Source organism: Carcharhinus amblyrhynchos, chromosome 10 (assembly GCF_965287045.1).
Source record: "Carcharhinus amblyrhynchos chromosome 10, sCarAmb.v2.hapA, whole genome shotgun sequence".
Classification (NCBI taxonomy): Eukaryota; Metazoa; Chordata; class Chondrichthyes; order Carcharhiniformes; family Carcharhinidae; genus Carcharhinus; species Carcharhinus amblyrhynchos.
The window spans coordinates 105,944,849-105,971,130 of NC_137333.1; the positions used below are offsets into that span (position 1 = coordinate 105,944,849).

At 43.3% G+C, this 26,282-nt stretch overlaps 1 protein-coding gene across 4 annotated transcripts in view; it reads left to right on the top strand.

The window, feature by feature from the left end:
- Nucleotides 1–219: 219 nt before the first annotated feature.
- Nucleotides 220–26,282, top strand: part of xrra1 (X-ray radiation resistance associated 1) — a 59,489-nt gene continuing 33,426 nt past the window's right edge. For 2 of the 4 annotated variants that reach the window (XM_080197734.1, XM_080197737.1), the window contains exons 1-8: nucleotides 220–390; nucleotides 10,975–11,070; nucleotides 13,334–13,509; nucleotides 14,993–15,064; nucleotides 16,278–16,350; nucleotides 21,101–21,198; nucleotides 24,002–24,147; nucleotides 24,295–24,399. In XM_080197734.1, the coding sequence (XP_080053860.1) occupies nucleotides 10,977–11,070; nucleotides 13,334–13,509; nucleotides 14,993–15,064; nucleotides 16,278–16,350; nucleotides 21,101–21,198; nucleotides 24,002–24,147; nucleotides 24,295–24,399 (764 nt within the window). In that variant the 5' untranslated portion in view covers nucleotides 220–390; nucleotides 10,975–10,976. Of the gene's footprint in view, nucleotides 391–10,974; nucleotides 11,071–13,333; nucleotides 13,510–14,992; nucleotides 15,065–16,277; nucleotides 16,351–21,100; nucleotides 21,199–24,001; nucleotides 24,148–24,294; nucleotides 24,400–26,282 lie in introns of those variants that run through there. The other 2 variants (XM_080197736.1, XM_080197738.1) reach the window with 2 other exon arrangements.

Consider the following 26,282-nt stretch of genomic DNA (forward strand, 5'->3'; position numbering starts at 1 on the left):
CGTCACGCAGCGTGCCGGCGGTTGGCACCTGCGCCTGGCGAATCGGCCGCCAGCCCGGCGGGGAAAGGCCGAGAAAAACTACAATCTCAGGAGCCTTTGCGCGCCGTAGCCATGCAGCGCGGCCCGGCCGCCGCCCGAGGCATTGTGGGAGCTGTAGTCATGTGCCGGGAGCGGGAGTGTGAAGGTTGTCATTTGAGGATGGCTCTCGCCCTGGCAGACTGCTGGCGTTCCGGTTGCCATGGTTACCCAGCACCAGCAGCGAGGAGGAATGGCATTAAAAACATACCACTCGGGTTAAGCTTCAATCGATCACACAAAGCGAGGAGGGTTAATCCGTACTGGAGAGAACAAAAGCTATCAGCAAGGGCTGGACTGTAACTTTAATTATAGGTATCCTTTCGGTTACTACAGGTAAAGCGGGGTGGGGGGTTGAGGCAGGTGTACCTGGGCTGAGTGAGTAGTGGGCTCTCGTTATGTAGCATAGACCACTACCTCCACCTGCAAGTTGTTGCTGTTTTCCAGCACTTTCTGTTTTTGTTTCAGATTCCAGCATTCCAGTAATTTGCTTTTATCAAGTTACTGCTGTTGTTGTGTGGGAGTGAAGAAAGAGATAGACTCTCTTGGAGTGGTATGAAACCCAGGTCATGCAAGCCTGTATGCCACAGCAGTCTGAAATGCTTGATCTTGGAAGCCAACTAGACTCGGGCTTGATTAATGCATGGATGGGGGACTGCAGATGCAGGAGTAGGCTTTTGCTGTCGATAGAGAATGCTCACGTCAACCACCCTCCACATTCAAATAAAAGCAAAATACTGCGAATGCTGGAAATCCGAAATAAAAACAGAAGCTGATAGATAAACTCAGCAGGTCTAGTGGCATCTATGATGAGAGAAACAATGTTAATGGCTGGAATTTTACCGACACGCCTGCCATGGAAATCAGAGAGAGCAAGGGGGCAGATTGTGGAAAGGTCCATTGACCTCGGGTTTGATTTTACGGTTTTGGGACGAGTGAGGCCGTAAAACCCCGCGCACTGTTTCATGTCCATATGATCATTCTATAGAACTGAAAAGGAATAGCAATGCAATTAATTATATAGTTGCAGAAGGGGTGGGGTAGAACATAACTTCAGGGATATGTTGGTGCTAAGGAGAGATTGACAAAGGTGTCATGAACATAAGACAAAGGGAGTGTTAATGGCATCATTAGGGACTAAAGAAAGCTAATTTTGGAATAAAGATAATATAGCAGAATGTGTTAATAGGAGAACAAAGGTCAGTGCTCAGTGGAGCAAAACTGGTGATCCTGTAGGGGAGAGGTAGGATTGTACTGGGGCAAGCCAAGGGAACCAATAAAAAACAAAAAAGGGTCAAGATGGAGAGAAAGTTCACAGCCTAAAGTTGTTATACTCAATGTGGAGTCCAGAAGGCTGTAACATGCCTAATTGGAGGATGAGGTTCAAATCCACTCTGCCACACAATCAATGGGCAAGGTTTTTCTCGCTCTCTGCAACATTGGCTTTCCCTGGCTTATTTGCTTACAGGGTAAAGATGAGTAGGTCAGGCCATTCAGCTGCTGCAGCCTGCTTGTCCAATTGAATAAATCATAGTAACACCATTTAATGGCCTTTAGTATCTTCAACAGCCAGCTCCTTGTAAATTGAAAGTGCTATATGAAGTTTCTTTCTGCCCCTGGAAGAAGCTCTCTACCAATTCCTCTACAACTGCACTTTTTAAGTTCATAAGAAATAGGAGCAGGAGTAGGCCATTCAGTCCCCTGAGTCTGCTCCACCATTCAGGAAGATCGTTGCTTTTCTGACTGGATTTAATTTCACATTCCTGTCTGTCCTCCATAACCCTTAACCCTCTGATCAATCAAATTCTGTTTAAAACAGACTTAAGCATATTCAATGACACAGCATCCACTGCTTTCTGGAGAAGAAAATTCCAAGATTAACAACCCTTTGAGAGACATGGGAGAAAATAGGGGTGGGCTAGTAGAATTCTGTGTATTCCTTTGATGGGGAGAATTGTATATGTGTAGAGAATCAGATAATACGAATCATACAGTACAACGGGAAATCATTCACACTATACGCCTGTTTCACCTTTATGAACTTGCTGCATAAAAGAAAACCCCCTCTTAGAGACAGATAAATATTTGATCAAAAGCAGGATAAAAGGTTAAGGGGAAAAGGCAAGAAAGTGGAGTTTGGCCATGAGATCGTGTAGAATGGTGGAGCAGGCTCGAAGGTTGAATTGCCCACTCTTGTTTCTAATTCCTATTTTCTTATGCTCATCTCCCCTGTGGCAATTTGCCAATTATTCAAATCTATCTCTTCTGGTGATTGACCCTTTTTACCACGAGAAACAGTTTCCCCATGTTTACTCAGTTAAACCATTCACGTAGAGATGGAGCTCATAAATTGCAAAATGAGGGACTGGTAATTCTCAAATACTTTATGTTCCTCAAAAACCAATCCAAATATATTTACATCCTTTGGAAGTTGAATCACTGTTGTAATCACTGTTTTGGTCACCGCACTTATGCAAGGATATTTTGGCCTTGGAGGCAGTGCAGAGGAGGTTTACTAGGCTGATGCCGGAGTTGAGGGGGTTGAGCTCTGAGGAGAGGCTGAATAAACTAGGCTTGTACTCATTAGAGTTTAGAAGAATGAGGGGAGATCTCATTGAGATGTATAAGATGATGAATGGGATGGATAGGATAGAGGTGGAGAGACTCTTCCCGCTCAGAAAGGACAGTAGGACTAGGGGGCACAGCCTCAAGATAAAGGGGGGGGGGGCGGTTTAGAACGGAGTTGAGGAGGAACTTCTTCACTCAAAGGGTGGTGAATCTCTGGAATTCTCTGCCCATTGAAGTGGTGGAGGCTGCCTCGCTAAATATTTTTAAGACGCGGGTTGATGGGTTTTTGATAAGCGAGGGGATTAAGGGTTATGGGGAGAGGGCGGGAATGTGGAACTGAGCCACGACAGATCAGCCATGATCTTATTGAATGGCGGGGCAGGCTCAAAGGGCTAGATGGCCTACTCCTGCTCCTATTTCTTATGTTCTTATGTAATTATAGGCAATAACAGCAGGATTTGTGCATTTATCCCACATAATTCAATGGTAATATTGAGGGGTGAGGGATGGTAACCCAGAACCTGCTCAACTATAAGACTGTAGTACTGTACTGGAGAGTACTTGTAAAGCACTGTATTGGAGAGTCACCCTAGATTATATTTTCAAATACCCTAGTAAGGAACAGTCTGAGAGTGATAGCAAGAGAATTAAACATGGGAAGAGTAATTTAGTGACATTAAACAATGAAGGTGGGCTACAACAATAACATGTTGCATTGATCTAGCACCTTTAACACAGTAACTCCAAAGACATTTCACAGGAGTGTCATCAAATAAAATTTAACTCTGGGTTGTGTCAGGATCTGGTAGGTAGGATAGGACAGAGAATATTTCAGATCAGAAGCTCATCTCAGAGTCAAAGAATAAATGAACACAATGGAGAAGGAAAAAGAGCTGAGGGATGGAAATTAGAGAGTGTGGGAGAATGGGGTAAATGGGAAGAGATAAAAGACAGGATGATTGAGAAGGTGAGAGTGTGGAGAGAGGAAAAGGAAGACTTGGAAAGGAGAGGAAGAGAAAGAAAGAAGGGGGAATGTATGGAGAGGATTTTTTGATCACTAAAATGTTTATTGAAATTTCAAAGTGTGATAGTTTAAGTATCATAAGTACATGATACATGGTGTACCTCAAACCAGAGATAATCGTTCTGATTAGGAATGATAATGCTGATTTTCAATTATCTAATCGCAAGGTGAGAAGTGTGGCAATCTGGCTGGTCCAATTATTTGCATCCAATTTTAATAAACATTAGATGATCTGGTAAAGATTCTCGAAATAACAAAGTTGTGAAGATTAAGGAGAGTGGATGTCATGGTAAAAGTGCTTCAAAATATGATCATATCTCTGCAACATCTCAATAACTTCACATACAATGAATTAATTTGAAATGCAATGCTTGTTACTGTGAAAACAAATGCAGCAGCTATTTAACATGCAGCAAGAAACCCCTGTGTGGCTATGTGATGACCGTTGTTTTAAGTGATGAAAGGATCTGTGAATCCATTTTGGATGAGCAAGGGGGAGATTACCTTAAGAACTTTCTGTTCTGATTTGAATAAATGCACTTTACCTTTTGGAGAAGAAGATTTAATTTTTTGCTTAGTCCACTCAACACCAGTTGAATGGGATCCTTCTTCCTATAGACTGGGTTTAGTCTCTCAGCTCTCTTGCAGTGATTCTGGGTGCGCAAGTGTCTTGTGATATCTTTCTCCCCATGCCTGGCACAGCTCAAATAGACTTCACACACCTTGCAGTAAAAGTCCTGGCTACACTCTGGAACAGCCTGAACAAATTGGTATTTGATTGCCCATTCGGACTTGAACTGATGGCTGAACTTCTTGTTGCTTTGATACTTCATCTTCTTTTACTGTTTCTCTGCTGAATTTGACATGGGATTGAGGAGAGAAGGGAGTCCAAGAGGCAGACATGGAAGTGGAGTCTTGAGGGACTCTCACACTCCCTGGAGCTCCAGACTTCTCGATTCTTGTATTTTTGAAATTGTAGTGCCAACTGTGTTTCTCGAGCAAAAATATGTCATGATGCTTCAAGTGAGCTTAGTAAGCTGGACAGATATATCTCAGTAACACAGACGTCACAATAACATGCTATGACAGAGCAAGTGTAAAGGCTACCTTATGGTGGTTACATTTTAAATTAGGATAAATTAGTTGATTTCTTTGTCGCCTTTTAAAACTGTGAAGTTTTAAAAATGAAGAAGAGGGAGGTATTGGAAAAACTATCTGTACTTAATAAGGTCCCAGGACTGGGTGAGATGCATCCAAGGATACTGAAGGAATCATAACTGGAAATTGCAGATGCACTGGCCATAATTCAGTCTTTCTTAGACTCATGGACAGTGCCAGAGGACTGGAGAATTATAAATGTTACACCCTTGTTTAAAAAAGGGGGTAAAGATAAGCCTAGCATCTACAAGCCAGCATAGATTTTTAAGGGCAAATTATGTTTAGTCAGCTAGATAGAGTTTTTGATGAGGTTACAAAGAGGGTTGATGAATGTGATACTATTGATGTGGTGTACAAGGACTTCCTAAAGGCGTTTGATGAAATACCGCACCACAGATTTGTGAGTAAAATTAGAGTTCATGGAATAAAAATAATAGTAGCAATATGGATTGGCCAATTGACGGAAACAGAGTAGCAGTTAATGGATGCTTTTGGAACAGGAAGAAGGTTTGTTGTGGAGTATCTTAAGGATTGGTGTTAGGACCTAGACCTTGGTGTGCATGGCACCATTTTGAACTTTGCAGATTATACTAAATTTGAAAGTGTTGTGAACCGTGAGGAGGATGGTGTAGAACTTCAAAAGGACATAGTCAGGTTGGGAGAATGGGCAGACAAGCTGCAGATAAAATTTAATGCAGGAAGTTGTGAAATGATTCATTTTTGTGGAAATGATGTAGAGAGGCAATATAGAATTCTAAAGTGGGTGTACGAACAGAAGGACCTGGGTGTATACCTACATATATCATTGAAGCTGAGAAGACAGTTTGAGAGAGTGGATAACAAAGCATAAGGCATTCTGGGTTTTATCAATAGAGGTATCGAGTATAAGTGTAAGGAAAATATGTTAAATTTGTGTAGAACTGTCGTTTGGCCTCAGTTGGAGTATTGCATTCAGTTCTGAGCTCTACACTTTAGGAAGAATGCGAAGGCGTTAGAGAAAATGCAGAAAAAAGTCATGAGAAGGGTCCTAGAGATGAGGAATTTCAGTTACATAGATAGGCTGGCAAAGCTGGGACAGTTTTCCTTGGAAAGAAGAAGGCAAAAAGGTGAATTAATAAAGGTGTGCAAAATGATGGAGGGTCTGGACAGAGTAGATGGAGACACACTTCCCATTGGTGGAAGAATTGATACCAGAAGATACAGATTTAAAATGAATGGTGAAAGAAGTGGTGGAGACATGATGAAAATCTTTTACACTGTGAATGGTCTGGATCTGGAATACGGTCTGACAGTGTGATGGAATCAAGGTCATTCAAGGCATTCAGAGGGAATTGGATCTAACCCTTATTATCTGAAAAAGAAAACTGTGCAGGTCTGGGGGATGGCACTAGCTGAATTGTTCCTTCGGAAAGCCAACATAGACATGGCAAGCTGAATGGCTTTCTGTGTTGTAAACATTTTGTTTCCACATGCAGCAACATTCCGAGTGTCCATACTTATTTATTTACTGGCGAAAACTCATGCAGACATGGGAAGAATGTGCAAACTCCATACAGTCACCCAAGGATGGAATTGAATCTGGGTTCCTGGTGCTGTGAGACAGCAGTGCTGACCGCTGTGCCGCTGTGTCGATGTGGAGATGCCGGCGTTGGACTGGGGTAAACACAGTAAGAAGTTACACAACAACAGGTTTATTTGGCAACAAACACCACTAGCTTTCGGAGCGCTGCCCCTTTGTCAGGTGAGTGGAAGTTCTGATCACAAACAGTGCATATAAAGGCACACACTCAGTGTATTCCAGCTATCTCTTAACCTTTTCTACCTTGTTCCCTCCTCCCCCAAGCCCAACTCCTACTGAAACTTTGTGTTAATTCTGCTTTTTTTGGACTTCTGTACTGCCAGCAGTGAGTGTTTCCTGATGCAAGTTCTCCTTACTTGAAGTGTTTGAGGTGACAGATGACAGACAAGCCATACTGCACAAAAGATGCCTGCACTTTGTGACAGATATTAACATATCTTCTAATAGCCACCCAAGGGAAGTTGGAACAGTAGACCCAATGATGCAATTGAGATGCATGCACATCTTGCTTACTGTATATTGGATGCTTCATTGGAAGAGTTACAGAGTGACCTCTTGTGATCAAGTCACTAACACATGAGCACAAATAGGAGCAGGTGTAGACTATACAGTCCATCATTCAATAGAATCATTGTTGATCCTGGGTTTTGACTCCACTTTCCTGCCCATTCCCACATCCCTTAATTCCCAAAGGCCCAAAAATCTGTCTACTCTTGTCTATCCCAGCCTTAAATATATTCAACAATGGAGCATCTACAAGTTTAAAGTTTATTTATGTATTAGTCACAATTAAGTCTTACATTAACACTGCAGTGAAGTTACAGTGAAATTGTCCTAGTCGCCACAGTCCAGCATCTGTTTGGGTCAATGCACCCAACCAGTACGTCTTTCAGAATGTGAAAGGAAACTGGAGCACCAGGAGGAAACCCACGCAGATACAGGGAGAATGTGCAAACTCCACATAGACAACTCTTAAGCTGGGAATAGAACCCAGGTCCCTGGCACTGTGAGACAGCAGTGCTAACCACTGTGCCACTGTTAGTGTCTCAAGCAGGCTTACATGAACATTGATTTTTTTGATTTAATTTATTATTGTATATATATTAGTACACAGTGAAAAGTATTGTTTCCTGCGCACAATACAGACAAAGCATTCCGTTCATAGAGAAGGAAACGAGAAAGTGCAGAATGTAGTGTTACAGTCACAGTGTCATGGAGGTTTACAGCAACCTCTTCGGCCCAACTTGTCCATGCCGCTCTTTTTTTTAAAACCCCTAAACTAATCCCAATTGTCCACATTTGGCCCATATCCCTCTATACTCATCATACCCAAGTAACTAAATGTTTTTTAAAAGATAACATTGTACCCGCCTCTACTACTACCTCTGGCAATTTGTTCCAGACACTCCCCACCCTCTGTGTGAAAACATTGCCCCTCTGGACACTTTTGTATCTCTCCCCTCTCACCTTAAACCTATGCCCCCTAGTTTTAGACTCCCCCACTTTGGGAAAAGATATTGACTATCTGTCTTGTCTATGCCCCTCATTATTTTATAGACCTCTATAAGGTCACCCCTCAGCTTCCTACGCTTCAGAGAGAAAAGTCCCAATCTATTCAGCCTCTCCTTATAACTCAATTCATCAAGTCCTGGTAGCATCCTCGAACACCTTATCTGCGCTCTTTCTAGTTTAATAATATCCTTTCTATAATAGGGCAACCAGAATTGCACACAGTATTCCAAGTGTGGCCATACCAATGTCTTGTACAAGTTTAACAAGAGGTCCCAACTCCTGTATTCAATGTTCTGACCGATGAAACCAAGCATGCCAAATGCTTTCTTCACCACTCTGTCCACCTATGACTCCACTTTCAAGGAACTATGAACATGTACCCCGAGATCTCTTTGTTCTGTAACTCTCCCCAACGCCCTACCATTAACTGAGTAAGTCCTGCCCTGGTTCAATCTACCAAAATGCAGCACCTCGCATTTATCTAAATTAAACTCCATCTTCCATTCATCAGCCTGTTGGCCCAATTGATCAAGATCCCGCTGCAATTGGAGATAACCTTCCTCACTGTCCAGCATGCCACCAATCTTGGTGTCATCTGCAAACTTACTAAAAATGTCCCCTATATCCTCATGCAAATCATTAATATAAATGACAAATAACAGTGGACTCAGCACCGATCCCTGAGGCACATCGTTGGTCACAGACCTTCAGTTTGAAGAACAACTCTCTAGAACCACCCTCTGGCATCTGTCAAGAAGCCATTTTTGTATCCTTTTAGATACTCATCCTGGATCCTGTGAGATTTAACTTTATGCAACAACCTACCATGTGGTACCTTGTCAAAGGCCTTGCTAAAGTCCGTGTAGACAACATCAGCTGCACTGCTTTCATCTATCTTCTTGATTACCCCTTCAAAAAACTCAGTTAAATTTGTGAGATACGATTTTCCATTCACAAAGCTATGCTGACTGTCCCTAATCAGTCCTTGCATCTCTACATGCTTGTAGATCCTGTCTCTCAAAATACTTTCCAAAAATTTACCCACCACAGATGTGAGGCTTACTGGCCTGTAGTTCCCAGGCTTTTCCCTGCAGCCCTTTTTAAACAAAGGCCATAGCTAGGGTGTAGAGAAAGATCAAATTAATGCAAGGTAAGTCCATGTAAAAGTCTGATGGCAGCAAAGAAGGAGCTGCTCTTGAGTTGATTGGTACATGATCTCAGACTTTTGTATCTTTTTCCTGACGGAAGAAGGTGAAAGAGAGAATATCCAGGTTGCGAGAGGTCCTTAATTATGCTGGCTGCTTTGCCAAGGCAGTGGGAAGTGTAGACAGAGTCAACGGATGGGAGGCTGGTGTGCTTGATGGATTGGGCTACATTCGTGACCTTTTGTAGTTCCTTGCGGTCTAGGGCAGAGGAGGAGCCATACCAAGCTGTAATACAACCAGTGAATGCTTTCTATGGTGTATCTGTAAAAGTTGGTGAGAGTCTAACTGACATGCCAAATATCCTTAGTCTTCTGAGAAAGTAGAGGTATAGGTGAGGCTCTCTTAACTCTAGTCTCAGCATGGGGGGTCCAGGAAAGGTTGTTGGTGATCTGGACACCTAAAAATATGAAGCGTTCAATCATTTCTACTTTGCACATTCTACATTGCAATGAAGTTACTATGAAAATCTCCTAGTTGCCACACTCCGCCGCCTGTTTGACTACACTGAGGGAGAATTTAGCATGGCCAATGCACCTAACCAGCATATCTTTCAGACTGTGGGAGGAAAACCAAACACCTGGAGGAAACCCATGCAGTCACAGGGAGAACGTGTAGACTCCACATAGACAATGACCCATGCCAGGAATTGAACCCAGGTCCCTGGTGCTGTGATCAGTGTGCTAACTACTGTGACACCATACCACCCTACAACTGTTCTGCTGCAGAGAATCCTCCTGATCTCAGTCTTAAATGATTGACCCTTATCCCGAGAATGTACCTCTGTGTTTTAGGTTCCATGACGAGAGTAAACAACTCCCAGCATCCACCCTATCAAATCCTTTCAGAATACTGTATATTTCAATGAGTTTTTTTAGGGTTCACTTGTGGGATCTGGGCATCCCTGGCTAGGCCAGCATTTATTGCCCATCCCTAATTGCCCATGAGAAGGTGGTGCTGAGTTGTGTTCTTGAGCCACTGCAGTGACGTGAACCCAGGATCTTCTGTCTCAGGCAGCATAGCTAGTTTGGTAAAGGCAATGCCCAATTATATACGGAGCAGGAGATCCCCACTTTAATTCTTGATACCTGTTAACTGAACTCAGCATTTCATGTGGCCTCAATGTCTCTGTTTTTGAGACAAATCAGCCAGCGTTCTTATTCCTGACCAATATCGAGATGTTCTTGCTTCCTAACGGAAATTGCACGTACGTGGTCATTGGATGTAGAAAGTTTTAGTTCAACGATGAAGCTTCCTTAGATGAAGCTACAGTTAGTAACCTGTCAGTGCTCATTGTCTAGGCTTATACATGAATAAAGGCTGCTTGCACCTGAGGGTTATCGGTCCATGGTTCCCATAACCCAGTAAGAATGACCCTTTTCAGGTGATGATAGAAAATTGGGCCAATGAAGATATAGATTACATATACTTGGCCACATAACTCAGACTCGAGCAGAATGATACCTTCCAATGAACACCAGCTACATGCTTGGGTGGCACAGTGGGACAGTGGTTAGCACTGCTGCCTCACAGCTCCAGGGACCCAGGTTCGATTTCCGGCTTGGGTCATTGTCTGTGTGGAGTCTGCACATTCTCCCGGGTGCTCCAGTTTCCTCCCACAGTCCAAAGATGTGCACGTTTGGTGGATTGGCTATGCTAAAATGCCCTTTAGGGTCCCGGGATGTATAGGTTAGCAGGATTAGCAAGGTAACTATGTGGGGTTATGGTGATAGGGCCTGGGTGGGATTGTTGTTGGTGCAGACTCGATGGGTCAAATGGCCTCCTTCTGCACTGTAGGGATTCTATTCTATGCTTTTAAACATCTGATGCTCATTTAATTTGTTTGCGTTTTTCAGGAATGATGTTGCAAAACCAATATAAGATAGATGATCGTGAAAATGCCTCAAAGGACTGTTTTCCAATGAGGAAGATTTTCAAGGGAGGTTATCAAAGTAAGCATTTCCTTTTTATGGCTGGAATATATTAATCGTGGTGATCCCAGGGAAGAGTAATTCATAAAATCCATCCAGGGCATTGTGACATTTGCAAGTGTTTCCCTGGTATTTTAGCCCCAGTCGTGGTGCCATCTCACACTCTGCCACCACCCCCATGCCTCCCCATTCCCAACCTCACATAAAATGTGGCAGAACTCTCCTTAAAAATCTAAACTAACAATAATAATAATAAACTACAATAGAAAACTGAATTTGTACAATGCTTTTAGTTGAATCTCACAGCACAGAAGGAGACCATTTAGCCCAATATGGATGTGTCAGATCTTTGAAAGAGGTCTCCAATTCGTCTCATTCCCCATTGCGCTTTGAATCTTTCCTTTTCAAGTATTTATCCAATTATCTTTCTAAAGTTGCTATTGAATCTATTTCTACTACCCTTTCTGGTCAGAACAACTATAGGAGGGATGTGGAAGCTATTGAGAGGGTGCAGAGGAGATTTACAAGGATGTTGCCTGGATTGGGAGGCATGTCTTATGAAGATAGGTTGAGGGAGCTGGGTCTCTTTTTCCTGGAGAGATGAAGGTTGAGAGGCGACCTGATAGAGGTTTATAAAATGTCGAGAGGAATAGATAGGGTGGATTCTCGGAGGCTATTTCCCAGGGCTGAAATGGTTGCTACGAGAGGACACAGGTTTAAGGTGCTGGGAAGCAAGTACAGAGGAGATGTTAGGGGTAAGGTTTTCACTGAGAGGGTGGTGAGTGAGTAGAATCAGCTGCTGTCGGTGGTGGTAGAGGCAAACTTACTGGGGTATTTTAAAAGACTTCTGGATGAGTATATGGGATTGGGAGTTACAGATACTTCTATGGCTTGGTAGGTATGGATGTGATTGGCGCAACTTGTGGGCCAAAGGGCCTGTTTGTGCTGTAGTGTTCTATGTTCTATGTTCTCCCCCTCTGATTCTTTTGCCAATTATCTTAAAATAGTGCCCTCTGGTTACTGACCCTCCTGCCATTGGAAATAGTTAACCTTATTTATTTCATCAAAACATATCATGATTTTCAACACCTCTCTTAAAACAATCCCTACTTTTCCAGTCTTCAAAAACTGTAGTCCCTCATCCTTGGTACCACTCTGGTAAATCTCCTCTGCATCCTGTCTAAGGCCTTGACATCCTCATAAGGGCCTGCTGATTGGTTGACAAGTGGATTCTGATTGGTAGATGTGTTGCCATGATGAATTCGCCAGGGAACAATTAACTGCCAAACTTTTGTTTAAATTCAAACCAAGCAGGTTGACTCTGATTGGTCAAGGCACTGCCAATGGGGAATGAACCAGGGAATGGCTGTCTCCCAAGCTTTTGTTTAATTGAAAAATGCACAACACGTAGACATGCTCCTTCTGTCTGCTAAGAACAAGCCCTAAGTGTGAACATATGTAGCTTCCAGCACACATAAGTGAGCCACACTTGAGCCCGACCGACAATCTTAAATTGGATGTCAGTGTAAAAGTAATTTCCACTATCAACATCCTGGGGTTAATATTGACCAGAAACTGAACCAGACCAGCCAAATAATTACTGCGCCTATGAGAGCAGGTTGGAGGCTGGGAATTCTGCAGAGACTAACTCACCTCCTGACTCGCCAAAGACTTTACATCATCTACAAGGCACAAGCCATGGGTGTGATAGAATACCATCCACTTGCCTGGGCAAGTGCAGGTCCCAAAGACACTAAAGAAGCTCTAAAACACCCAGGACAAAGATTGGTTGACACTCCATTGATCACCTCCATTGTTTATTGTTTCCGCCACTGGCAGATTGACAGTGGCAGCTGTGTCCAATCTATAAAATACACTGCAGCAACTCACCAAGGCTCCTTCGACAGCATCTTCCAAACGTGTGACCTCTGCCATCCAGAAGGACAAGGGCAACAGACACATGGGAATATCACCACCTGCAAGTTTCTCTCCAAGCCACTCACCATCCTGGCTTCAAAATATATTGCCGTTCCTTCACTTTTACCTGGTCAAAATCCTGGAACTCCCTCTGCAAACAGCATAGTGGGTGTGCTAACACAACATGGACTGCATAGTCCAAAAAGGCAGTTCACCACCTTTCTCAGGGGGCAATTAGGAATGGACAATAAATGCAAGCCTAGCCCATGTCCCATGAGCAAGTACTTTGTGAAAAAACGATCTCCATACAGGCTGGGAAAATCAGTGTCACATTACACAGCCTTTATTCTTTTTGTGTTTTTTTAAGGTGCTGGGCACTGGGTGAAGGCTCAGAAAAGCACCAAGGATCAGGTTTTCCAAGTTGTAATTGGCCCGAAGCCTGTTCAAAACTGGTACCCAAAATCAACACCAGTGGAAGGAGCCCCACCACCTGACAGATCTCCGAAACCCATTAAGGAGAAAGTGTTGGATGGAAGTTACTTGGTGAGTATGTCTGTCCTCTAAGGCATTGGACATATTGCTGCATGTTTCATCACAAGACCTTGTACCACCAAGCACACTGCCACCACGCTTCAGTTGCTTGCCTGATAAGTTCATCCTCATATCATACTGCCTTCCCATGCCCATCATATACCTAACACTGTGCAGTACCTGTCTTGGGAGTATTTGATGGGGACAGTGTAGAAGGAGCTTTACTCTGTATCTAAATCTTTGCAGTACCTGAGCTGGAAGTGTTTGATGGGGGGACAGTGTAGAAGGAGCTTTACTCTGTATCTAATCCCATGCTGTACCTGTCGTGTGAGTGTTTGATGGGGACAGAGGAAGCTTTACTCTGTATCTAACCCCATCTGTGTCTGTCCTAGGAGTGTTTGATGGGGACAATGTAAAGGAGGCTTTCTTCTGTATCTAACCTTGTACTGTACCTGTCCTGGGAGTGTTAGATGAGGACAGTATAGCGATAGCTTTCCTCTGTATCAAATCCCATGCTGTACCTGTCCCGAAAGCTTGCGAGTATATTATCAAATAAATAGGTTGGACTAAAACCTGGTGTTGTCAGACTTTTTACTGTATTTGATAGGAACAGTGTAGAGAGAGCTTTACACTGTATCTAACCTTGTGCTGTACCTGTCCTGGGAGTGTTTGATGGGGACAGTGTAGAGAGAGCTTTCCTCTAGATCTAACTTTGTGCTGTACTTGTCCTGGGAATGTTTGATGGAGACAGTGTAGAGGGGGCTTTACTCTGTATCTAACCCCATGTTGTCCTTGTCCTGGGAGTGTTTGATGGGGACAGTGTAGAGGGAGTTTTACCCTGTATCTAACCCTGTGTTGTCCTTGTCCTGGGAGCGTTTGATGGGGCAGTTGCTACATGGCTGTAAAACCTAGAAGGAACATTATTCACATCCTACAAATTGGAGCAGTATCTATTATCCCTATTTTCTGCTTCCTATCCCCTAGCAATTTCCTACCTGCAGGCTGTACAAATGTCAATGACTGGGATGGAAGAGAGTCAAGAGTTTTACTGGGGACAAAGGCCAGAGATATGGAGGTGACGGAGTGACAGACTGCTATAAAAGTCTTACCACAAACAAAAGGGATATTGGTAGACAATTGGAAGTTTGAAAGTGTAGATGTAAATGACAGGTAGTATTTTTAATGAATAGAAAGAAAAGTTAAGGTGCATGTTCACTTCTGAAGAGTACAGGAGAGTACAGCTTCCTGTATCTCTTTCCAGCATACAATTCGGAAACCAGGATTATTGTCAATTCAACAGAGTGTTAACCATGTGTGCAAGGATTGATGGGGTACACAATCTTGCCATGGGAAAATGCCTTAAACATGGAAGAAGAATGTTTGAAAAAGCCTAAGTGGACCAGTTCGTCATTAAGCAATGACCAGGCTGTCAGCTACAGAACCCACCGGGGTAGCTTCTGGCTTCTCTAATCTTCTCTGTTGTCTTTTTTCACAGATGCATCTGCATTGTGTGGATAGTTACTCCGACCTGTGTGTTGTGAATATTAGCGATCAGGACCTACATTCTGTACGTATGACTAACCTGTGTTCTTGTGCAAAGGGAGTAGGATCATAAAATGATGGGAACATAGGAACAGGAGGCAGCCATTTAACTCCTGGAACCTGTTTCACTAGTCAGTAAAATCATGGCTAAAGTGTGACCTAACTCAGTATACTTGACTTTGTCCCATTCTCCTTTAATACCATTGGTTAACAGAAATCTATCAACCTCAGATTTAAAATTCACAGTTGACCCAGCAATCATTGCCATTCCCAGACAAAAATTCCAAACTTCGACCAAACGTCCTAATGTCACTTCCGGTAGGCCTGGTTCTAATTTTTAGGCTATGACCTCTTATCGTAGATTCCCCAACTGGCTTAAATAATTTCTCTTTATCTACTCAGTCAGTCCCCCTTACTTTAAAACTCCGAACAAACATCTCTTAATATTCTAAATTCCAGGAAATACAGCCCTGTTTGTGTAACTCCTCCGCCTCCTCTTTAATTTAAACCTTGGAGTGCAAGTGTCGTTCCAGTACAGGCTTGTCCACTTGTCCAACCTTTTAATTTGGAGGCTACATCTGTATATTATCCTCACTCAAGAGACAGATGTAAACATTTCAGAAAGATAAAGTTGGCAGAACAATAAACTGAATTTCAATAAAGTTGGGGGTTTTAAGTAAATAATCGATTTCTAAGAAGAAGTAAGGCAATGCAAGGACAATAACTGCTAAGTTAAAAATATAATTTGTAATAAAATTACCAGCATATGAGAGAGTCCGTGTATGTGTGTGGGTGAGTGTGAATGTATGTATGTGTATGGAGTGGTGTGTGCTGCTGAGAGGATGAGAAAACTGACACTGAGCGAAAGGCAAACTCACACGCACTTAGTCTCTCGCACACATTCCTACACACTCATTCAGTGTCTCGCACCTACCCCATACTTCCAATCAATCAGCCTCTCGCACGCACTCCAACACACTCACTTAGTCACTTTCACTCACCCACACTTGCACTCTCACTCTCTCCCTCACACACACACACACACACACACACACACACACACACACACACACACACACACACACACACACACACACACACACACACACACACACACACACAATCTCGCCCACAACACACTTGCAAGCAGATGACCTTGATGTACAATAAACATCTCTTACAAATGAAAACCATTTGATTCAAGGTTTATCTATCTTCTTATAATTTTTTTTCTTCAGGTTAAAGAAGAAGATTTTATGTTGTTTGATTCTGTGGCTTATGTAAATGCAGCAGCAAACCATTTACCCCTTGGTAAGAATCAATTAATTTAAGGGAATATATGTCACCTCAGCAACCCTGGAAAGGAAGGAAAAATCCACCTGAAGTCAATGCTCCTATTTTCAGTTTAACTTGTTTCAAAGTGTGCGTACCGGTGAGAACAGAGTCAGACATGGCAGTGATCTGCTGACAGGGTAACAGCCAGTCAGCACCCCAGTGAGGTTGGCTACTGCATCAAAACCATGGCTGGGACCTAAAGGTTGAGGCAAATAGCACTGATTCCAGGAAAGGTAGATAAGAACATCAGTGAGAAATGAGTAGAATGACATGTTGATGGGATGAGATGATGAGGATAGGAGGAGGTTGAACGGCCAGTTTCTGTGCTGTACATACTATGTTATCCTATGTGATACATGTTCTCCCAAGCCACAGAAATGTCCTAATCTCAGTTGCAGCTGAGAGACTTGGGTATTCCCTATGGGGGTGAGAAAGAATGAGAGACAATCAGAATTAAAGCCATTTACTTTGGGATGTTCTCATCCTCAGCCCAGTTGCTTGGTTTAGAATGGCACTGGCAGCTATGTCCTGCTATTGGCAAGGGAGGCAGTGATGTAGTGATATTGTAACTGGACTAGTAACCCAGATGCCCAGGGACCTGGCAAATGGTGAAATCTGCTGTCCTTACCTGGAATGGCCGACATGTGACTCCAGATCCACAGTAATGGAGTTGACTCTTAAATATTCACAGTTCAGACAATCAGAGATGACAAAAAATGCTGGCTCAGCCAGTGATGCCCACATCTAATGAATAAAAATATCCACAATTACAACAGGGGGGATTCACCTACCTATTCAGATGGCTGGCGGGAATCCCAATGTGGGTATGCCGGCGTTGGACTGGCGTAAACACAGTAAAAAGTCTGACAACACCAGGTTTTAGTCCAACCTATTTATTTGATAATATATTATCAATATATGAGTATATTATCAAATAAATAGGTTGGACTAAAACCTGGTGTTGTCAGACTTTTTACTGGGAATCCCAATGCCCTGCTGAATGGGGTATTGGCCAAAATTCAAGATTCCTGCCAGGCATGAAGCTATTAGGATTCTCCTGACCCTGTCTCTGCTGGCTCTGATCAGGTTCCTGTCCATTGCAGATGTCAACCCAATTATTACGCAAAGACGCTAATTGTAGTACAATTACAGGGTTTGATGGCCCAGTCATTGGTTCCCCACCATTCACCCACTTCCACTTCTCCTGTGGGAAGTGCACGGAGCCGGCAGGTAATGATTAGTTGGAACTTGAGACTCCAGGAAGCATCACTAATCCTCAACAAAGAGGGGCATCCTGCCCCGCACCACTCAAATAATGCCCCACCCTCCCCCCGTACCACCTATCCAACACACACACACACACACACACACACACACACACACACACACACACACAAACACCAGGCAGGTATGAGGGTCTGCAAATGAAAAGGTGAAACCATTCATTCCCTTTGAAGACACCACAGCTATCAATCAGGCTTAGAGTCTTTGTATTGCGGTTAGGAACAATGGGGGTACTTGAGATGCTTCAAGCATGAAGGGAAAAGTGAATAAATACAGCTGACTGGACGCTGATTAGAAATCCATTAAGGCGTGAATGAAAGCAGCTGTAACTTCTGACAGAGAAAAAGACAGTGTGTAATATCATTGCAGCACTCCCTGCTGCAGTGATATTAAACACTGCCAGGTGACCAGGGAGAGGTTAAAATTACCTGGCTACTTCATAATTTTACAGCTGATGGACTGGAATTAAGATGTAAGTCACAGAGCGGCCTAAAATCTGAAAGATGTGCTGGTTAGGTGCATTGACCTGAACAGGCGCCGGATTGTGGCAACAAAGGGAATTTCACAGTAACTTCATTGCAGTGTTGATGTAAGCTTTACTTGTGACTAATAAATAAATTTAAAAAAAAACTTTAAAATCGCCACGCTAGGGGTTATTTCCAGGTCTAGAAAGCATCATGACTTTAGCGAGGCCCACAAGGTGGACCTCTTAGAATATGAGCTCCCTGTTTAAGGCAGTAATGGGTTGGCCTATCAAGGAGCCTTGCCCGTGTATATAATGTGGAGTGTCAGGGTTACTCTGGTAAACTCTGTATGAGGAAGTATCTGTCAAAATAATCAATTATTTTGATTTATTCACCAAAATAAATCCAAGTTTGGGTGAAGGGACTTTGGCCTCTGAGAAGTTATTTCAGAAGGGGCAATCTAGCCATGAGACCCCCATTCAGGGGCAGAGTGTTAAGATCAACCCCTTGCTTTCAGCCCAAGCTCACCAAAATCCACAGACCTTGGGGGACCCTTCCTCTGCAACCTGGCAGCACCAGAGGGTCAAATGGCCACTGGACTTACTTCCTTGAGCCCTCCCTTGAGACCCAAGGCACCAGGCCGTGATGCTAGGGGGTTGTGGGGGTCTGAGGGAAGAGGGGGCCTAAGCGGTGATCCTGAGGGTAGGGGTTGGGTCACCCAAATGCCTGCATGGGGATTGGGGGGGGGGGTCACCCATTATTTCAGTAGTGGGGGAGAATGCCTCTCTTTGCTGAAAGGTTGGTATTTCTCTCCTGGTCAGCAGCTGGGGACGTGAGGGGAGATGGTTATTGACCCCTTCTAAGGAGAAACATTCCTTCCTATCTACTCTATCTATGTCCTTCATCATGTCCCCTCTCAGCCTTCTCTGCTCAAAGGAAAACAACCCCAGCTTAACAAACCTCTGTTCATAGCTGAAATGCTCCAGCCCAGGTAACATCTTGGTGAATCCTCCCTGAGCTCTGTTTAGTGCACTCACATCCTTCTTATAGTCTGGTGAACAGAACTGCACACTCTAACAGTACTCTAACTGTTGCCTAACAAGTGTTTTATACAGGTCCATAATAACCTCCCTGCTCTTATATTCTACGCTTTGGCTAATAAAGACAAAAATCCCATACTCTTCTTCACAACCTCATCTACCTGTCCTGCTGCCTTCTGGGATCTATAGATATGCATCCCAAGGTGTCTCTGGCCCTTTGTACTTCCTAGTGTCCTACCATTCACTTTCTATTCCTTTGCTTTGTTAGTCCTCCCAAATTGCCTCACCTTTGATTTGATTTGATTTATCATTGTCACATGTGTTGGTATACAGTGAAAAGTATTGTTTATTGCGTAGAGAAGGAAAGGAGAGAGTGCAGAATGTAGTGTTACAATCATAGCTAGGGTGTTGAGAAAGATGAATTTAATGCAAGGTAAGTCCATTCAGTGTTGACTGAGGGGTAAATATTGGCCAGGATAATGGGGAGGACCTTCCTCCTCGTTCTTCGAGATTACCATGGGGTCTTTTCTGTCTACCCAAGAGACCAGACAAGCCTGAATTTAATGTCTGATGGGCACTGCTTTTGACACCACTGCACTGATATATATCAGTCTGCATTAAGTTCCCAAAAGTCTGGAATGGAATTTGAAACCGCAGCCTTCTGACTTGAATGCGAGATCTATCATTGAGCAAGGTCTAAATATTGATGATTAAGCAGTTTTTCTAATGTAATGCAGCCCAAAACAAGATGCAAAGGGAATGGGCGATCTGACAATTAATAAATCAGCTGAGACACATGGAGCAATAGTCTTGGAGGATTTATACCTATCTCTCATATTTAAGTGTAGATTTAAACTGCGTAGAATTCAATCTTGCTGGTGATGTTACCTCTTGGACAACAAGAGTAAAGCATTTTAAGGTCAAATAAGCTGATTAGCTAAAATACTGCGTAAGCTAACACATGGAGAACAAGAATGTGTGGATTATAGTATTACTCTACTGAATTAACTCCTCTCAGTAGAGATGACAGCAGTGGGTGTGTGAGTTGACTTCAGTGGCTCTGAATTAAAGAGAACTCAATAAGGTTGCTCATTCCTAACTATTAGCCAGTGGCCCCTGCAGGAAAGTAGGTGTTGCATGAGGACATCTTTTGGTCTGGTCTGATGTCTTCTGAGGTGGAATAGCTCACACTTCTCAGGGTTAAATTTCATTTGATGCTGTTCTGTCCATCTGACTAGCCCATCTATATTGTCCTGTAAGGCTTTCCTCCTCGCTATTTATCATACTATCAATTTTTGTGCCATCTGTGAACTTACTGATCATACTTCCTACTCTCATATCTAGCTTATTAATGTACACAGCAAACAGCAACAAATCCAGCACTGACCCCTGCGGTACACCACTGGACACAGGCTTCCAGTCACAAAAACAATCTTCGACTAACACCCTCTGTCTCCTGACCAATTTTGGATCCAACTGATTAAATTGCCCTGGATCCCAAGGGCTCTTATCTTCTTGATCAGTCTCCCTTGCAGGATCTTGTCAAAAGTCTTACTGAAATCTATGTAGACTATGTGAACTCTACAACTCTCATCTACACATCTATACGTCTTCCCTTTGAAATTTAGCATTCTTACATCTATCCTGATAAGTGCAAGAGGAAAAGCTTCAACAGCAGCCTCTTTTTTTCAGCAATACTCAATCAAGCTGATTAAATACAAATTACTTTTAACAAGTCCATTCTAGCTTTCCTTAATTAATCTGCACATGTCCAAATTATTTTTTTCTTAGAGAAGTAAACTGGCAGGCTTGCACCTATTCCCTGAACTTATCCTCCACACTATAACTGCACATTTGGTTTGCCCAGTGTACAGGATGATTAAAAAAACCCTGTGTAAACTGTATGTGTTTCATCACTTTCTTCTGTTTTTCTCTTAGAACCATTTACAATGTTTCCAGCTATCCGTGAATTGGATCTTAGTGTGAATGGACTGGAGAGTCTGAAGCTGAGCCTAGATGATTTTCCCCACATGGAGGTAAACCATTTAGTTTAGATTGGTCCCAGGTGTCATAGAATTCTACTGTGCAGAATAAGGCCATTCGAGTCTGCACTGACCACAATCCAAACAACGCCCTATCTCCATAACCCCATAACCCCATACATTTACCTGAACTAGCCCCCCACACTAAGGGCCAATTTAGCATGGCCAATCCACCTAACCCGCACATCTTTGGACTGTGAGAGAAAACCAGAGCACCCAATGAAAACCCATGCAGACACGGGACAATGTACAAACTCCACACAGACAGTGACCCAAGCTCGGAATCAAACCAGAGTCCTTAGCGCTGTGAGGCAGCAGCGCTAACCATTGTGCCACCATGCCGCTCATAGGTAGCCTCATGAATGCACATAGAACCTACAATTAAAGAGTTGAATAGTCATTTGGTAGTACAGAACTTGAGTAATGTTGAAGATGTGTTGTCAAAGCATTTCCTCTTGTCAGGACAATCTTAAGTATACCAGTATCAGGGAAGTTACGTGAGAGGTGGACACTGATTGGTTGGCAAGTGGACTCTGAATGGTAGAGGCATTGTCATGGATAATGCACAAGCTAGTGATGACTGACAGTTAACTGCCAAGTACTGTTTGAAAACTTGAACCAGGCAGTTTGACTCCAATTAGTCAAGGCATTGCCCTGAGGAATGAATCAGAGAATGGCAATCGCTTATTTTGTTTAGCTGGAACAGAAATACAAAGATAGATTTAAGGGATTTATATTTGGATGGATAAAACTTTAGAAGGTATAGTTTTAGATAGGTTTTATTTAATATTTCTCAGCCTAGGGGCAAGCTGTGGATAGATTACATGTTGAAAAAATGTTTGGCTATTTGGGGTTAACTTCAGTCCTTGTTGAATTCCAAAGTGATCTTCCCCAACAACAGGTTTGTAAAGCAGTGAGAAAGGGTGGGGCCAGAGCACTCTGTTCTGAAGTGGTGATGAACATGTGGCAGGTGTGTTTTGAGGCTGTGAGGGAGCTGGGGGATAGGGTCTGTCTCTCAGTTCTGCTCAAAATTGGGAAAGACTGTGACAATGAAGTAAGCTAAATAAGCCAGCTACACAGACCCAGAGAACAGTGATAGAAAATAGGCTTCAGAAGTGTTTTGCCTGTCCTAAAACAAACTGTTTGGCATGGATATTCTGATCCTGGGGATGCTTCCTCAACTCAAAATCCTCCACCTGACTGGCAACAATCTGAACACACTTCCCCCAGATCTGACAATACCTTATGACTCCTTAACTGAAGTTAAGTGATAGAGAATAAGGTAAGCTTTAGAAGAAACCAAGGAAGAGAGAAATAAGAGCTTTGAGTTAAAGAAGCCATTAATTAAATGTAGGGTTGGGAGAAGGCTTTCAGTGACAACTGAAAGTTTTGAAGTAGTTCTATTAAAAAGCTATGACTTGAAAACTAAAGCAATTGACAATGAGAAGAAACAGTAGGCTAGTTGAGGCAGTTACTGTTAAACAGCAATTACTGTTAAAAGTGAAATAAACATTTACCTATGAAAATTATCTGGGGAAATTCTGAAGAAGAATGGCCTTCATAGCGAGGGGGATTGAATATAAAAGTAGGGAGGTCTTGCTGCAGCTGTATAGGGCATTGGTGAGGCCGCAGCTGGAGTACTGTGTGCAGTTTTGGGCGCCGCACCTGCGCAAGGATATTTTGGCCCTGGAGGGAGTGCAGAGGAGGTTTACTAGGCTGATACCGGAGTTGAGGGGATTGAGCTATGAGGAGAGGCTGAATAAACTAGGCTTGTACTCGTTAGAGTTTAGAAGAATGAGGGGAGATCTCATTGAGACGTATAAGATGATGAATGGGATGGATAGGATAGAGGTGGAGAGACTCTTCCCGCTCAAAAAAGACAGTAGGACTAGGGGGCACAGCCTCAAGATAAAGGGGAGGCGGTTTAGAACGGAGTTGAGGAGGAACTTCTTCACTCAAAGGGTGGTGAATCTCTGGAATTCTCTGCCCGTTGAAGTGGTGGAGGCTGCCTCGCTAAATATTTTTAAGAAGCGGGTTGATGGGTTCTTGATAAGAGAGGGGATTAAGGGTTATGGGGAGAGGGCGGGAAAGTGGAACTGAGCCACAACAGATCAGCCATGATCTTATTGAATGGCGGGGCAGGCTCGAAGGGCTAGATGGCCTACTCCTGCTCCTATTTCTTATGTTCTTATAAACCACAAACTTGTGTGCTAATTTGATCATTGTAGTTTCAAATGTACTTTGTCATCCATGTTAATCTCAAAACCCTGTTGCAATTGTTAAGCTAAGGGGAGAGGAAAGTGGAATTGTATTACAATCCATTCCTCTGATGTTCAATAAATATTTTCTTTTGTTGCTAAGAATTAATTAGTGGAGTCCTGTGATTCTGTTTCCCCCATGTTTGATTAAAAGGCATAGAAGCCTCAGTGTTTGAACCAGGGTTCCATTCTGGGATCTTGCCATCCAGTTACAGCACCAACAGGCACAGTAAGTAGTCTCACAACACCAGGTTAAAGTCCAACACGTTTATTTGGGGTAGCACGAGCTTTCGGAGCACTGCCACTTCATTAGGTAGGTGCAGGAATTGGTTCACAAACAGGGCATATATAAACACAAACTCAATTACAAGATAATGACTGGAATGCAAATCTGAACAGATAATCAAGTCTTTACAGGTGCAGACCTTGCAGCCCTAAAACATAATGCTATAAATCTCACTATTGAAAAAATCCATCCTTCTTTGTGCAACGTTCTCTGGCTCGTTTGCTAACTTGAAAATATTGCTTGTGTGTTTCAGGTGCTGAATCTGTCCTACAATAAACTGTCTGGCACGGATATTCTGATCCTGGGGATGCTTCCTCAACTCAGAATCCTCCACCTAACTGGCAACAATCTGAACACACTTCCCCCAGATCTAACAATACCTTATGACTCCTCGGATCGGTATGTTTCCAGGCAAAAGTTAAGAGGATGAACTAATTGAGATGTTCAGATTATGATGGGTTTTGAGAGAGTAAACAAGGAGAAACTTATATGGTCTGATATATGCATGGTTCATTGACAATTTCTTCTCACCATGTCTATGCATAGGTTCGAAAACCCTTTGCCGAGGTTTTCTGCACTTGAGGTTCTGATGCTGGATGATAATAAGCTGTCAGACCCCTGTGTGTTTTCAAGCTTGGCCAACCTACAGAGGTAAGGTTGCATTGACTGTTGGCAGTCAACTTTTTCCTTCTATGTTTCACAAAGACATACTTCCTGAAGCACGAGTCCCTTGATAGGGGGACTGGTATTAGTCACAGCGTGGACAATTGACCAATGCCACACAACAGAGTAGCTTTTTGGTTTTCCTGGGCAAGTTTAACCTAACCCCTAGAGGCAGGTCCAAAGGTAAGGGATTTCTGTGATTGGGTGGGAGGCTAAAGGGTGAATATCCTGTCTCCACTGATTAATCCTGGGGTGAAAAGAGAGGCTGGTGAGGATGGGGTTATTTCCCTGAGAAGGCTGAGGGGTGAACTAAATTATGAGGAACATAGATAGACTAGATAGAAAGGAATAAAAGCAAATTACTGTGGATGCTGGAATCTGAAACCAAAAGAGAAAATGCTGGAAAATCTCAGCAGGTCAGGCAGCATCTGTAAAGGGAGAAAACAGCTGACGTTCCGAGTCCAGATGACCCTTTGTCAAAACTCAAAGCTTCCCTGGAGGAGCTTTGGCAAAGGATCATCTAGACTCGAAACGTCAGCTCTTTTCTCTCTTTACAGATGCTGCCAGACTTGCTGAGATTTTCCAATATTTTCTCTTTAGATAGGAAGGAAGTGCTGGACTTGGAAAGGGTCCAGAGGAGGTTGACAAGAATGATCCCTGGAGTGAAGCACTTGTCATGTGAGGAATGGTTGAGGACACTGGGTCTTACTCGTTGGAATTTAGAAGGATGAGATGGGATCTTATTGAAATTTACAGGAAACTGCGAGGCCTGGATAGAGTGAACATGGAGAGGATGTTTTCACTAGTAGGAAAAGCTTGAACCAGAGGGCACAACCTCAGGCTAAAGGATGATCCTTTAAAAAAGAGATGAGGGGGAATTTCTTCAGCCAGAGAGTGGTGAATCTGTGGAACCCTTTGCCGCAGAAGACTATGGAGACCGGGTCATTGAGTGTCTTTAAAGCGGAGATAGGTAAGTTATTGATTGATAAGGAATCGGGGTTATGGGGAAAAGGCAGAAGAAAGGAGATGAGAAAAAAATCAGCCATGATTGAATGGCGGAGCAGAATCGATGGGCTGAGTGGTTTAATTCTGCTCCTCAGTCTTATGGTCTTATAATCCTCCCACAGTTGCATAATTGTCCAGAACCTGTCAGTGGCGTTCAGGTGAGTGTATCTCTCAAGGGGTTGAGGGTCATGCCAGGGGGTCATTGTAGGGGTCAGTACCCACATTGTGCCAGGGGGCAGTACTGGAGTGGTGTTTCATGGGAGCGAGGAGTGTTACATGAAGGGGGCACTGTTTGGGAGCAGGGGATAATATTCTGTTTATAATTTTTTGTATGGGGGTGGCCTGTAAAAAGGCACCCTGATTTTTTTAAAGGCCAAGTTGCTGGTGTAGTGGCCTCAATCAGAGCCTGCCCACCAGTGTTAGATAGTGGGACCTGGATTTTTTTGACTATCAGCTGAATGATGCAGACCAGCAGTCTCCACACGGTTTTATTGTCCCCTGCACCAGCCTGCCAAAAAAATTGGAAAACTCTGCGCTAATTGCGGTGGTGGATAGTTCCCACCGACCAGAATAGTGGGATCCCACACCAGACTCTCTTCAACCCCAGTTGAACTTCGGACCTCTGTTAGGTGGCAGCATGATTCCCACCACTCAGTACTGTCCAGATATATATTGATGTGTGGCATCAGGAGAAGGAGACCCCTGGACTTCCCAACCACTGGCGCAGTACTGAACTGGGACAGTGACACAGGAGGGTCCATGGGTCCAACAACATGGTGTTGTCTATGAGACTAGCTCAGCATGGAGATGGAGGGCAGGAAGCAATCTGCCCTGGCAGAGTGCATCAGGCGCAGCGCTGCACTATT